A 14,996-nucleotide genomic window follows, 5' to 3' on the forward strand; every position below is an offset into this window, starting at 1 on the left:
AGTCTCGCACTCAGTCTTTCTCTCATTTCAGTCAGTTTTATTGTTGACAAACTGAACAGTTTGTATTACAGTCTATCCATCCATCTTCATCCGCTTTATCCGGGGCCGGGTCGCGGGGGCAGCAGCCTAAGCAAAGAGGCCCAGACCTCCCTCTCCCCAGCCACCTCCTCCAGCTCGTCCGGGGGAACACCAAGGCGTTCCCAGGCCAGCCGAGAGATATAATCTCTCCAGCGTGTCCTCGGTCTGCCCCGGGGCCTCCTCCCGGTGGGACATGCCTGGAACACCTCACCCAGGAGGCGCCCAGGGGGCATCCTTGTCAGATGCCCAAACCACCTCAGCTGGCTCCTTTCGATGTGGAGCAGCAGCGGCTCTACTCTGAGCCCCTCCCGGATGGCCGAACTTCTCACCCTATCTCTAAGGGAGAGGCCAGCCACCCTTCGGAGGAAGCTCATTTCCGCCGCTTGTATCCGCGATCTCGTTCTTTCGGTCATTACCCACAGCTCGTGACCATAGGTGAGGGTAGGGACGTAGATCGACCGGTAAATTGAGAGCTTCGCTTTTACACTCAGCTCCCTCTTCACCACGACGGACCGGTGCAGCGTCTGCATTACTGCAGCTGCAGCCCCAATCTGTCTGTCGATCTCCGGCTCCCTTCTCCCATCACTCGCGAACAAGACCCCGAGATACTTGAACTCCTCCACTTGGGGCAGGAACTCATCCCCGACCCGGAGTGGGCACTCCACCCTTTTCCGGCTGAGAACCATGGCCTCAGATTTGGAGGTGCTGATCCTCATTCCCGCTGCTTCACACTCGGCTGCGAATCGCTCCAGTGCGAGCTGGAGGCCCTCACCCGATGAAGCCAACAGAACCACATCATCCGCAAAGATCAGAGATGAGATTCTGAGGCCACCAAAGCGAAAGCCCTCCGCCACTTGGCTGCGCCTAGAAATCCTGTCCATAAAAATTATGAACAGAACCGGTGACAAAGGGCAGCCCTGGCAGAGCCCATCACCCACCGGGAACGAGTCCGACTTATTGCCGGCAATGCGAACCAAGCTCTTGCTCTTGTATTACAGTCTAGTCCAACTTAACTGAATCAACCATCTGGTACAATTATAGCTATTCTGAACTATGCAATTTATGAAAACTATGCAGCCCATTCAGCAACTGAAGAATTTGAAAGTAAATTAAAACAAAATATAATTTTACATTAAATAAAAAAGTTTTAAACTTAATTAAAATAAAACATGTCTTAAATTAAAATAAGTAAACTGTCATGTTTATTGCTGCCAAAAACAAGTTAAACACATTTGGACAGTGAAGGAATGTCAGGATTCTTGCTCAGAAAAAGGATCAACATGCTCTGAAGTCAGAGCACAAAACCTTTTTGTAACAAAATATCGATTTCTGCTGTCCCTGTATCCATACATTATTAGCAAACAAAATATCACCATGCTACACAGTATCGATTTTTTTCCCCCACCCCTATAATCTGTGCTAAAGCTTCTAACCTAACAGCATAGATTGTTTTCTGTGTGAGAACTGTGAACACATAATGTAACCAAACCAGCTTTTTAACTGGAGATGCACAATGTTGTCGTACGTCTTGGTGTTCCCTTTCTTTATTTCAGGTTAGTCTTCTCTTGGAGTTTGAACACATTTTTCACAAGTGTTTTTTTTAATTATTTAATGTTTTAATCAGAAGAACACTTTTCTTCTCTTTAACTGTTTTTGTTTTTCTCAAAAATACATTTCTTTTAAATCATACAGAATATCCCTTTAAATCCAGTTGACCATCGGAGCTGTAAAGTCGAATAACTTTTAAATATTGGATTTCGTCATGCATTTATTTGGCTTATTTAAAAAAAAGGTGGGAAAAAAACCCTCTTTAGCCAAAATTTAAACAACAAAAACTCTATGGCTTTAATTTTGTCCAGATAGTTTTATTAATTTCTTCAAAATTAAAACCATTACCATCAAATAAAAAAAGCTCTAAAAACTCTTTTCTGGTTAAATCTGGACTGAGTTTGTTAAAATCTGAGTGTCATTGGCTCATTTTGGGGTTTTTAATTCCTACAGAAATAAAATAATTAGCATGAAGACTGTGATGCACTTGTTTATTGGATAATTGCTCACACCATCGAGGTTGGCGCTCTAGATTTTCATTCCGAGGTGTCTATGTCATCCCAGTTGGTCCCCTGTAAATCCGACTCACTTGAGTCTGATGAAGTGGAGGAGAATGAGGCGATCATGTTTTGAAACACCTGGATAAAATCTTCTAAATCTTGAAGCAACCTCACAGCAGAGTTCACCGAGTCATCTGTGTCTGGGCTTGCCGCGGCTTCAGGTGGTACAACAGAAGGCGATGAGGAGGAACTGCTGGGGAACAGCTCTTCAGCGCTTTCCATATAGTCTTGAATCAGAGCGATTGGAGACTCTCTGCTGTCATTTTCAAAGCTTTGTCCACCCTCACTCACCAAGTAGTGCTAAAAAATAAAGAAATCATTTCTGCCGCCATCATCATTTATCATTTATTGTGGCATAAAATACAAAGATATTCAATGTTTCAGCTATAACACTATTTAATCACCTAAAATAACCTTACCTCCATGTCTATAACTGCGTTGTTTAAGTAGATGTTTTCAAAGTTCACCAGATTGTCATGCAGGCAAACAAGATCCCCGTAATTCACCTCGCTGCCGTTGTCGTCAGATTCACCGTAACTCCAGAGTTTTTTGGCCTCGTTGTCACTCTCGTCCGATTCTAAGTATACGCTGAGGTCTTCCAGAGACATTGTGGTGCAAAGTCTCGTACAGCACACTGCTGTGATCAGAATGAGTGTTGCCACGATAAATCCACGTATTGTTTTGTATGCTGGACAACAGTTAGATGCTTTGATTTGAAAAGTACTGTAGAGTTCTGGACTGCTGCTGTTACTTCAGCTCAGGAATACAGTTTCCTCATTTAAACAAACAAACAAAAAAAGCTTGTCCTGATAGTAGGGGTGGGCGATATAAACGATATACGATAGAAACGATATAAATTTGGCCAACGATAGAGATTTTGACTATATCGCGATAGCGCATGTTGATGATGTCATCAAGCTGCGCCTGTTTTGGTCGAAAGCATCGCAGCGGCTAAAATCATTATCGTCTGCAAATTATGGCGGGCGACAGTCATAGCAAAGAGAAGAAGCACCCAAAAACTGCGCTTCCTCCACTTCCGTAACATTGATTCATTAATGTCGAATTCTCTCGCAGCTGCTCTATTCCCATGTTGTTGCAGTATATTAATAACTAACCTTGTATTGTGGATGAATGATCTCAGTTGTTCTCCTGACTGAAGTTTGCCCCGTGTATAGCATCCTGCTATGCGATTGCATTTGTCCCTGACCACCAGAATCCCTCACGTTAACCTTTATCGAGTGGAACAAAGTTGGCGTTCATCCTCCAGCTTCACTGTGCTAATGTTATGCTAACATAGCTGTGTCGCTAGCAATCACGTAGCACAACATTATATACCAGGTAGTCCAACTTCAGTAACCTTGCAAACGCCACTGCTGTTTAGTTTTCTGTCTGCATTTATGTTGGAAGTGGTAGCAGAGCTGTACGTTTTAATTAGTTTCAAAAATCTCTCAGTCAGAACATGGTGTGTCATGTTTAGGTGGAAACTAGCGAGCTAACTTCCTGTTAACTTCTAACTCCGTTAAATTTATTAGATTCTGTTTTCATGGATGCATGGATGTAAAACTTAATTGTTACACCCGATAAAGCAGCAACGCTGATCATTTTATTAAAGAGGAAAGAATTTAGACCGTTTTTAACTCTGTCTTTGTTTGACTTTTGGACCTGAAGCAGATAAAGTTTTGGACCCAGATTACTCCGCGAAGGTCCTCACTACAGCAGCCGTAATGCTCTGATAATCCATCAAGCAGTGCGGCTTACCAAAGTTGTACTAAAACATTTTTTAACAGATTTCTGCACGCCAAAATCTGTTCGAGGTCAGTAAGCACAACCAGAATTCATACATAAGGCCCACTCTCGATTTATGAGAAAATTAAAGGATTTTAAGTGTGGAAAATACGTTATACAGAAGAAAAGAATATATTGTGATATATATCGTTACTGCACATGCTTCAAATTATATCGCGATATGAATTTTAGGCCGTATCGCCCAGCCCTACCTGATAGTTTCATTAATGTTTTCAAAATTAAAATAACTACCATCAAGTAAAAACACAGCCCTTATTTGCATGTATTATTCACCTTATTGTTATTCTTGTTTAACACGCTGTGCCACTATGTCATGAGAAGTTGTGCACTGAAAGTATTAAAACATAGTTTTTTCTTTTTCTTGTCCTTACATGCAAATGTCACTTTCTCCTCACACATTTCTTGTTCTGGACAAATTCCAAGGCTGCTACATGTGATGCAATTTATGTCATATAAATGTGTTATTGGGACTGTGTGAAAATAGTATCGTGTAAGACCTTGAAAGATTTGTTATTGAATTTGATTTTTTTAAGGCTTATATTTCACATCATTTTGATGGCTTCCTGTTAAACAGGCTGCTTTATTTATGCTGTAAGAGATCAAATGTTAAAAAAATATATATATATATCTTATTAAACGATTCAGCATTTTTCCAGGCTTTTTTTCCCTTTATAGTTAAAAATTGTAACATATTGTAGAGTATCTTGCGAAATACATTGAGTTAGTCTGCCTCCACAACTTTGCATACAGCGTCTTTGTCACATGTCAGTACACTCAGGACTGTGTAATACCATTTGAATACTTCTCAACTGTGGACACTGGCACTTCCAGACATTCCTTTTCACGGTGTTAGGGAGATCTTGGTGCTCACGACTCGGCATTGTCTCGCTAAAACGTAGTGATGGGCTTCCCCTGCTGCCAACGTGTTTGCCTTGGCCTCCTTTCAAGTCTGCTGTTGGACTGTTGAGGGCTCCAATAGTTTAGATCGCTCCTCCTTTCTTTAGCAGAGAGCTTCAGCAGAATAATGTCGTGAGAATCTCAATGAGGCCCAGAGGGATCAAACTCGAGTGAGGAAGAAGATGCCACATTAACTTGTTTGTAATGTTTTGTTTTGTTTTTCTCTCTCCGAAAGTCGAGACAGTTTGAGGGATGATGTGCACAGAAAGTTGTAATACCCACATCAGAGAGCTGTTATGTTGAAACATTGTTTACTATGTGACTTAGTCCCTTGTCTTAAGTCTGGCACTGTGACATTTTGCTGTGAGCTATTTTTGCGCGATGAACTTGGCACCACAGAACGACACACAAACACACACATCAGTTTTAAAGTCTCTTTGTGCCCAACCCTGGTCTGTCCCCACACTGACATACTATAGGGGACTTTAAATAGACTGTGCTGCTATGTGCACTTATTATGTGTGACTATCTTCTTAAAGCCTCAACTAAAGAGCAGGCTGGATTAGTATTACTTTTTAAATCTGTATCCTTATTATCTTAAAGTGCATTAGATACATTGTATATAAATTTTCTAATAAGCTGATGGGTTATCGGGGTCATTCTCAAATTGACGTAACAGTTTTTGTAAAGTAGGTAAAATCCTGGCTTTTTAAGCCATTCTTGAACGCTCGCTCATTGATTTATTGTTTATGATTAACAAAGTGTTTAGATTTTATGGTTTTTGGGGAGACGCCCCAGTTGATTCAAAACAAAACAGTAAAATGTGTTTTGGCTGAACTGGCTTAAAGGCAGTGGTTTGTGGCTTTCTTTCCCACAACAAACACAAAAGTTGGACGTGCTGGCTCTGTTTCAGATGAATACTTTGGACTGAATGCTTTCAGTTATAACAGGCAGCGATAAATTAAAAAAAAAAAAAGTTCTTGAGCACACACAGAAACCTACAGTAATTTGTTTGCATTGGCTTGTTTGCAGATGTAGTTCTGGTGAGTGCTGGCTACTGCTTTTCTGTGTCAGATAAGTTTTACAGCTTAGCTTTGATTTCCAGAACTTCCATCTTTTATTTATAGCCGCGTACAGCGGAGTGTTCCTAATAAACTTCGAGTTTCATTTTGTTACAAACACACGTTGTGTTTGAGGTCTCCGTTTATTTTTAAACAAGTGTTTCTGTGACAGTGATGCTTTAGGATGGTTCACTGTTAATGATTACGGTTCAATCACTACTAAAGTTTGGTCTGGCCAAACTTCTTTTTCATTTTTTCCTTTATAAAATCACTGACATTAAATGTTTTATGTGTTTGTGTCTGAGATCCATCATTTAGAATCCACAGGGTCTTTGTGTCTGGGGTTGCACAAAGTGACACTGGCTGTAATAAACTGTGACATCTGTCACAGCAGCGAGTGGGTGAGTTAAAGAGAAGCTAAAAAAGAGCAACACATGGAAAATACTAATGCAGCTGTTTGAATTGTCGTGTTTTCACTGACTGCATTTAGACTCAGACTATCAAAACTATCATTGCTGTGTAGTTGCATTTTTATTTCCCCCCAAAAAATCTGTTTCCTTCTCCAAGGCAGGCCTGTCATGTAGTATTAGTTTGCCAGGTAAACACATCAGACGTGCGTCTGGTGCCCTTTTGCAGTGAGCTGCGTGTGTTGCAGTGGAGTGGAACTGTATAAGTGGGTAATGAGGCTGTAACCCTCAAGGCTGCTGTGTGTGTGGGACGAAGCCAAACAGTCACTTCAAAAGTTAATGCTTCGTCAAATGATGCCAGGACACTGGGCACTTCCATGCATGTGCACTCGACTCGTTCTCCCTTTTAGCTTGGAGCAAGTTACATGTGCACATGTTTTTGCATGTCAAGACCCAGGGAGGGGGATTTACAATCATCTGGGAGTTGGATTTCCTATTTAGAACTGCGTGATGGCAGTAATACTCTACCTTTTATCCCTGCCTTATATTGTTATTGTAAAGCTACATTTTTCTGTAATTGTACAGTGTCTTTTTCTTTCACCTCTCTTTTCTTAACCCTTGCCTTTATTCCCACTTATTTCAATCAAGCGTGACCTTTGCGTGTGCTTTTCACGTCAGAAACTTTGACACGTAATTGAACTTGATTATATGGTAATGGTGGGTGGCATTCCTCGCAGGTCTCGATGACTGTGATAGTCTTGCTTTAAAGAGCCAACAATGATGAGATGAGTGGCATGTCAAAGTGTTTGGCGTGTCCGCTGGTGGACTCGTGTAAGCTCCAAAGAGATTTCGAGGGATTTTCAGTCATGTCTACTTTTCAGTTCTCACGATGTTTATGCTTTAAGGTTGTGTGCACTCATTTCTTTGCATTTAAAATATAAAATGGGTCTTGAAGGTCATTTGGAATATATGCATCTTCTTACAATTGCTGCCACACTTTTTCATGTGTCGGGTCATTTTAAAACGACTGTTGATTTTGATCTTGTTGCTTCCTTGTTCTGCAGGATGCCAGCTACTGGCTGCAGGTTCACCGGTTGGAGCACGGTGATGGGGGAATCCTCGACCTGGATGATGTGCTTTGCGATGTGGCTGATGACAAAGACAGGGTGAGTAATGTCTGTTCATGAAGATTTTTTTTTCTGTTTTCCAAGGCACAGGAAGTGCTCACTGACCAGACAGATAAGAGAATTTGTTGTGCACCAAAGCGCCTCTTATCGGTTCCTGGATTTTCATTAATGCCGTCATCAACCATCTCTTTAATCAGTTAAACACTCCCCATATATTTACATGGCCTCGCCTATCTCTTGGTAAATCTAAGTTAAACAGATCGAGCAGTGTGCTTTACTGTAGAGCTCCTGAACCACGACTTTCTGAGGTCAGGAATGTAAATATTCAGTTGTTTTCTTGGAGTGTTATGGTTAATAATCCCAAAAAAGAACAATGAAAGACAAAAAAGTTGGTCCAAAACAAAAGATATTTGTACAGATAACTGAAACATTTTTTTTTACTGCTGTTATTCATGAGCAGCGTCTCAGCCACTGGTGGTGTGCGACAATTTTGGGAGAGTGTGTCATGATTTATGAGTTTGATCGTCGACTTGCAAAATCTGAATACATTTTAACGGCTACTAAATCACTGTGATTTTGACTTTCTACAATAATTAGTTAATGCAACAAAACCCCCTTCCACTTCTTATATAGTTTTTTGGAGACCTGGAATGTAAATCTGCCCGTCTGTGAAGCACTTTGGGTCGACTTCTGTCGTTTAAATGTGCTCTAGGCTATAGAAAAATAGATGCGACACTCAACTCAACTCAGCATTTTTATAGTGAACATTTTAAGTACATTTTCAATTTAAAAAATGATGATAATTGCACAATTCAGTGGCCTACATACTAAACTTAAAGGATAGAAAGTATCAATCCTTTTGAGCCAGTATTGATCCAGTACCAATACCAGGATTGGTATCGATGTTTGGATCTCCCACTTCTATTTGCTGCACTCATTTGTTTTCAGCCAATCAATGCCAGGTATTATTTCTAAGCGGTTCATTTAGCCAGTAATCTGAAAATATATCGAGAGTCTCTGTGAGGTATTCCACTGGAAACAGACTTCTGCACATAGATAAAAACTACTGATTGTATTTTCAAAGATGAAGAGCTGATTTTTCCAAAGGTGCTAACAGTTTTAGAACTTGTAACATTTGGTAGAACTTTGGAGGCCCAAACACGAAAACTCCAGCTAAAGTTAAAGTAAGAATTGAGATTTCAGGTGCACAGGATCTACTTAACTTCTCACATCTGCTCTACAGTCAGTGGCTCAAAGGAGTCTTTGTGCTTTCTGCGGCGCACACTCTCTCATGCAACCCTTTCAACCTTTGTTTACAAGCCCCCATGCCTCAGTGTTTATCTGCACGTTTGTGAGTTCATGTGTTTACGTGTGCACCCTCACAACGAGCTGTCATCATGCTCATCTTTTCACATCCCTCTGTCTTTTATGCTCGGCTCTCATTGGTCCCTGCAGGCGTTTCGCACCGAAGAGTGTGCGTACATTTCATACATGACAACCTGTCAGCCTCGCTGACACACATCTGCATCACTCTCACCGCTATGACACAAAATCCTTTGCGGGTGGATGTTTTGCTTTTCTACAAAGTTTGAACGTTTACAGGCATCAGCCATAAGAGCAGAAGCACCCGTTTAATGTAGTGTAGCAGAACATTAAACAGCAGAACGTGACATTGTAACGAGATGTTATCCTTTCTGTATTAGCCCAGTGAGCGCTTGAAGAGATGCTCTTCCTTTTGTGTAATTATTTATGATGATGACAAATAAAAGTGATAATGTTACACAGCTAATACAGACGCTACAAATTTTTTTTAATATAAATTGTTTATGTTTATAATGTGGCTTTATCAAGTGGCGCTCATACCAAAAGGAATATCCCTTATAAGGATGTGAAACAGCACCACAACCAGCTCTCAAGTACCAGCGATGTCAGTGAACCTTAATATTTTTACTTTCAAATTTAAATTAGTCATCAGTAGTTTTAAATATTCTCCCATTGTTTTTAGTTTTTGAAAACTGTGGATTTGTGTAGATTTAACACTCCAACAGGAAGAGTCTGATGTGCTTTTACACTGATCCACATTCACATACACTTAGCGCGAGAAAAGAGGGGAAACGTAGGGACATTAAACATGTATGAGTGTGAGTGACTCTGTGTGTCCCACTGAACATGACTGGTGGTCTCCTGGCAGCTGTGACTCATCTCTGCCATTGCACAGGAGCTTTTTAAAGACTGGAAGGAATGTCTGGCCCATCACACAAGGACACTTTTATTAGCTTACACTGGAATGAAACGGGCTGCGTGTAGTGCTCATCTGGGGAATACAAGTATATACAACACAGTTTAATACTTTACCGAGTGTTTGTGTCTGTATCTGTGGAAGCACCTTTAAGTATAAAGTGTGTATTTAACACCGTACAGTCAGTATCATCGTTGCCAGAAAAAAGTGGCAGTTTGAACTCACACAGAGGGAATATTTTTTCAGATGCCATCTTTTCCTTCTTTCATCAGACTTCCTTCCTTTCCCCCCTTCATACCATATTTTCTATGAACTGTAACAACATCAATAACTAAGAATCTACTTTGGCTGCTGACTCTCTTTATAGTTCATAATTCAGTTAGTAGTCATTGCTTGTGGTCATAGAAGATACCTGTTTGATTGGCTGCATGGTTTGAATGGTATTACTTGGGTCATTCACTAGAATAGAACAGAATAACCCTTAATTGTCATTGTACATGTGCAATGAAATTGTGGGTGCTCCACACCAACAGTGCCAGAATAAAATATAAACAGTAGACAAAAAGAATAAGTAGCAAGCAGGGGAAAATATAGTATATATATAGTGTATATATATATATATATATATATATATATTATAGTATATAATCAAGAGGGATGCATAGAAAAATAAGAGAAGGGCACACATTAGGGAACAAGTTGCAAAGTGCTTGGAAGTAGTGCAAAGAAAAGTCTGACTAGAGTCCATGTGTGAGTGACCCGAGTGAGGTGGGTTACTCGGATCATGGCTCAGTGGTGCAGTGAGTGGGCTGGGGTGGGGTTAGGGTTAGGCCCAGGGCAAGGAGCTGTTAGTGAGGCTGGAGGTGCGGGACCTGATTGACCTGAGGCGTCTACCAGAGGGCAGCGGGTCAAACAGGTGCTGGACGGAGTGCTGTGATGGCCCAGGTTTTATTATACTGTCTGCAGCCTCCCTGTTCTCAGTACAGCATTACTGTACTATATGTGCTTAATGTATTTAAATTACTCAGTCAAGGAACAATATTAATTGCAAGTGAATGAGCTAATTATTAAATAGACCAAATCTCTCTCTTGCTCTCTCTTTCTAGTCTTGTGCTGTGGCTCCCTCTTCCCTGTCTCCCCTTCATGTTCATGTTTATTAGCTATATGGAGGTGTGGTAGTTAATGTGTGGTGGAAGCATGATAGGTGAAGCAAAACTGGAATAATAATGGAGTCTTAAAAAAATATATATATTAAAAAATGTATGACTTCTATTTTTCACGCGAGCGAGCCAACACTGTACATTGTTACTAATGGAGATCATGAAGCGTCTTGCTTTGATTGGATTACATAAAGGTGGACATTTTTCTGCTACTTTACAATAGATAAGTACAGCTGTACAGTAGTAACCTGCAGACACAGTGTACGTGCTAAGGTTTGGCCTGCAACGTAAAAATACTTTGATCATCCTCACCAATCTTTATTGTGTTGTCTAAAGTCCAGGGGCAGTACATTAATAGTTACCTAAGACATGCACACACTCTTCTGCACTGCAACACACACGTGCAGTCTTGGCAGCACAACACTACCCAGCATTACCCACCTTATATCTTCCCCTCGTGCTTGCATTGTTTGTTTGTTTTTTCCAGGAGCCCAACGAAAATATGCTAGATTAAAGCTCCCCATCCTGCCTGTGGACAGTGGACCTTCATATGCGAACACTCGGATATCTTTGCTACCTTCTGTCATCCAGTTCTCTTTGCTCTCTTCTGACGCGCACCCACCGACGTACCCCAGGAGTCCGATGACAGGCTTGTCCCTACGCAAACTCCTGCAGCGATGTCACAACCCTAAGTGACGGCACCTGGGCGGTGCCAGCACCACATTCCTCTGAGCGTGTGTGGTGTCAGGGTGTGCCGCACAGCTGCGCTTGCCTTCACTCCATCGCTGACACGTCTGGTCCCGGTCAGCATGGTGTCTGGCTCTGTGACAGGCGCACTGAATATTTAGCTCCGTGTGTCGGGGTGTGTGTGTGCAGACATCTGTGCCTTCTTCAAACATGTTAAATTTACACAGCGTCTTCATTGCATCGGTGTTTAACTTGGAAAAGTTTGAGTGTTTTTGTACGTTTTGTTATGTTTTGATTAATACGATACACTGAACAGAAAGACCGAGTGATGTTCCTTGTATACTAGTTCTGGCTTGAGTTTGCCTCATGCATGTTTTTGATTTTGATCCAGGGGATATCTTAGTCTGAGCTGAATATAGAAGCGTCTTCCCGTGTAGGAGACGAATAGACACAGACAGGAGGGGCCGCTGGGTTAAATAAACCCAGAGGAGTTTCTTAAAACCACTCCATCAGTCTTCTGTTTATCCTGTCACAGAATATCAACAGACGAGCAGGCTACCACTCACAGTTGGTGATGCGCGCGCCTGTGTGTGCGCCTGTGTGTGCGCACGCGTGCATGTGTGGAATCGGAGCAATATGATCCTTGTGAGCAAGTGTGCTGACTGTCATTCATGCCTTTGCAGGGCTTGCTACTAAATTACTTAGTGTTACTTTCTTTGAAGCTTTTTTTGTGTGCATAATGTAAGATTTTAATCTTGACACTATTAAAAATATATTTAATAGCTTTCGTGCAAGAACTAAATATTTAAGAAATGATCCCATTGGTGGAAGATATGATAATAAATATAGCTTGAAAACAAGGCTGCCACCTATTTAAATCAAAAAGAAGCGTTTACACGTATCGATCTAAAGTCTTTGTATTTGTTGTGTCTGTGGTTGGTATTGATTTTTCTAAGTGCATGCACTAGGATGGGGAAGTGCTGTGAAACTGATCCCCTCTGAGGCCTCTTAAAGGCAGATGCTGACTGATGCTGAGTATGGAGATTTTTTTTCCCCTCAGATAGGAAACGGGTCATATTGGAAAGAGAGAGGAGCGCTTGGGAATTGAAGGGTGTAGTAAAATATTTTCAGTAAAACTGATTATGTATTTCTCACATTATAATCTCATTGCCTTGTTGTTTGGGGAGGATTTTTGTCCAGATTCTGAATTGAACCTTAGACAGATACTGCCGATCTGAGCCACCTGAGCATGGAAAAGAAAGTTGTTTTTTTAAAACCATATAGGGAGATGGATACCATGGATAGTGCTGCTGCGAGGCAGATTTTGGTTTGGACCACTGCCTGTGTGGAGCTGTTCCAACAACAGTTGGTTGAGATATATGTATCAGATGACCTGTCATCTATGTGGTGGTTAAAAAGTAACAAAAATAGCATCTTACATACTGAAATACATTCTGTCGGTTGCAAGTGAGTTTTCTTTAATAATTCAACAATTGTCAGTTTCATGCCAGTCAGCAGCAGCACTGAAAAAAGCTCTGGTTGTAGAAGGCACTGTGTACTTCTACAGCTGTGCGTGTGCTGTTTATGACTTTTATCCTGTTTTTCAAACTCCTGGAGCTGCTGCTGTAAACTGAAAATGCATAAGCTTCTGTTCACTTCTAGTTCTAGAGAAAGCCCTCTAAGAACTCGTGGAAAACTAAAAGTGCAGGATGCAGAATATGATATGACTATATAATATAAATATTCCCCCAACAAACAGAGAGGTTGTCTTGTTTTGGACTGCTAAAACACGTTTCACTTTTACCAAACTACAGCCGACCGGGCCCCTCCTCCAGGCCTCAGTGATCCTCCTCAGGGAGTGTTAGTGGTGACCTCATTTATTCCAGGCTAGCCCCCCTCCTTCTCTTCCGCCTCCCTTTCTCTCTTCCCTCTTTCTAGCCTCCTAATGAGAACAAGATGACAACTTTATACCAGAATCAGATGGGTGACACAGAATTTTTTTGAGCAAGTCTTCCTGCATGAGTCGAGGGGGTGGACACAGAAAGAGCAATCAACTCTAGAAATGCTATGCATGAATATATGGAAGTTAATATAGTATCTTAACTATTTTCAGTTGCGTGTAAGTGTCAAAATGTTTTTTTTGCATTTGTGTTGAGGCAAGTAGACACACAAAAAGAGTTTGAGTGACCGTTTTTTGCTGGCAGATGTCAGAATTAATATTCAGAATAATTAAAAATGATTTTATACTGGCCAGTACATACAAACATGTACATTTAGTATAATACAGACTGTATATTGAGCCATTGTAACACGTGCACAACAGCCCTGAACTCAACTCGACGTCACCGGACAGAGGCGCCAGTGTCTGGCGCAGTCATACGCATGTTAGTTGCTCTTTAACCTGCCTGCTCCTTACTGAAGTCTGATGTGCAAATAATGCAGCTAAAGGTCCAGTACATAACTGCATGCATTATATCTGTGATTGCATTATTGCGGGGTCTTTACCTTACAATATAAAGCACCTTGGAGCGACTGTTGCAGTGATTTGGCGCTACATATAGATCAAATACCAAACACAAGCCCACATGCTCAGGCACGATGGAGAACCAGCATTTATGTTCTCTGCTGACGTTATGATGAAATCTGATTTATGGTTCCTTCATAATTACGTTATGACTCCAGAAAGATCAGAGTCAGATTCTTCACTCTGATGAATGTGATATTAACATCGATCAGATTACCTATTTTGGAGTCTTGTCAAAACAGTCGTGCCCAACCTCGCCTTGTCGGTCCGTGTGAAGCAACACGAAGCTTTTATGAAATTAATTTACGCGTACTTGCTAGATTGATGACATCCACTTGGCTTGGCATCAGTGCGGAGTTTAGCGTGTTTGTCTTAACAAGCACTTACTCTCTCCCTCTTTGTAAACCGTTTAAGCTCGTTGTTTGGAGCGCGTTTAATAGCCGTAGCAGACGTACTTGTTTAAACAGAAGAAATGTTGCAAATGTTAGAGCTGTTTAAACTTCGGAGGTGTGTTTCCGCTGCTGTGCCTGGTCATGTTTCAAACAGCCCACCTCTTGTGCTCTGCAGACAGTGGCTTCACTTACCCGACAGATGAATACTATGGCGTTATTTTTGTGCCACTATTCTGAGCGCACGTAAAAAAAGGTTTGCAGGTGCAAGTGTTGCATTTTGAGGAGAAATTTATTTTGAGCGAAGAAAACGTTAGAGCACTTATGCAAATATGTGATGTCTTGATAAATCGAGCAGATATTAGAAGTTTACACAGCACCATTCTCGCATGAAAATATCTTAAGTTTATTTTGTGACCCAGAACTCTGTGTTCCTCCGCCACTGCCTCGTTTGAGTTTTGGACGAAATGGATTCTGGGATATTGCATTTCGTCATTTCGAGCTGATTGGAGA

The 14,996-nt window shown here is 41.2% G+C and overlaps 2 protein-coding genes across 7 annotated transcripts in view; one reads left to right on the plus strand and one right to left on the minus strand.

Moving 5' to 3' along the window:
• The window catches only part of pard3ab (par-3 family cell polarity regulator alpha, b), a 259,593-nt gene that overhangs the window by 35,484 nt on the left and 209,113 nt on the right, over positions 1–14,996 (plus strand). For all 6 annotated transcript variants that reach the window (XM_087832646.1, XM_087832647.1, XM_087832651.1 and 3 more), the window contains exon 2: positions 7,422–7,523. In XM_087832646.1, coding sequence (XP_087688772.1) covers positions 7,422–7,523 — 102 coding nt within the window. The remainder of the gene's footprint in view (positions 1–7,421; positions 7,524–14,996) is intronic.
• On the minus strand, positions 2,107–2,849 carry LOC148097668 (uncharacterized). Its single transcript, XM_087832652.1, has 2 exons — positions 2,606–2,849; positions 2,107–2,486 (listed from the first exon to the last, which is right to left on the minus strand). Exons 1-2 carry the CDS (start codon positions 2,792–2,794, stop codon positions 2,163–2,165), a joined length of 513 nt encoding a protein of 170 aa, XP_087688778.1. The 5' UTR covers positions 2,795–2,849; the 3' UTR covers positions 2,107–2,162.

Source organism: Neolamprologus brichardi, chromosome 18, assembly GCF_056152115.1.
Source record: "Neolamprologus brichardi isolate AB-2024 chromosome 18, ASM5615211v1, whole genome shotgun sequence".
NCBI classification, from domain to species: domain Eukaryota; kingdom Metazoa; phylum Chordata; class Actinopteri; order Cichliformes; family Cichlidae; genus Neolamprologus; species Neolamprologus brichardi.

Excerpts from the sequence above, each read along its gene's own strand:
- LOC148097668 (XM_087832652.1), bottom strand. The coding sequence starts at position 2,794 with ATGTCTCTGGAAGACCTCAGCGTATACTTAGAATCGGACGAGAGTGAC. Across the intron at positions 2,487-2,605 it reads ACGCAGTTATAGACATGGAG|CACTACTTGGTGAGTGAGGG; the intron begins GTAAGGTTATTT and ends TTTATTTTTTAG.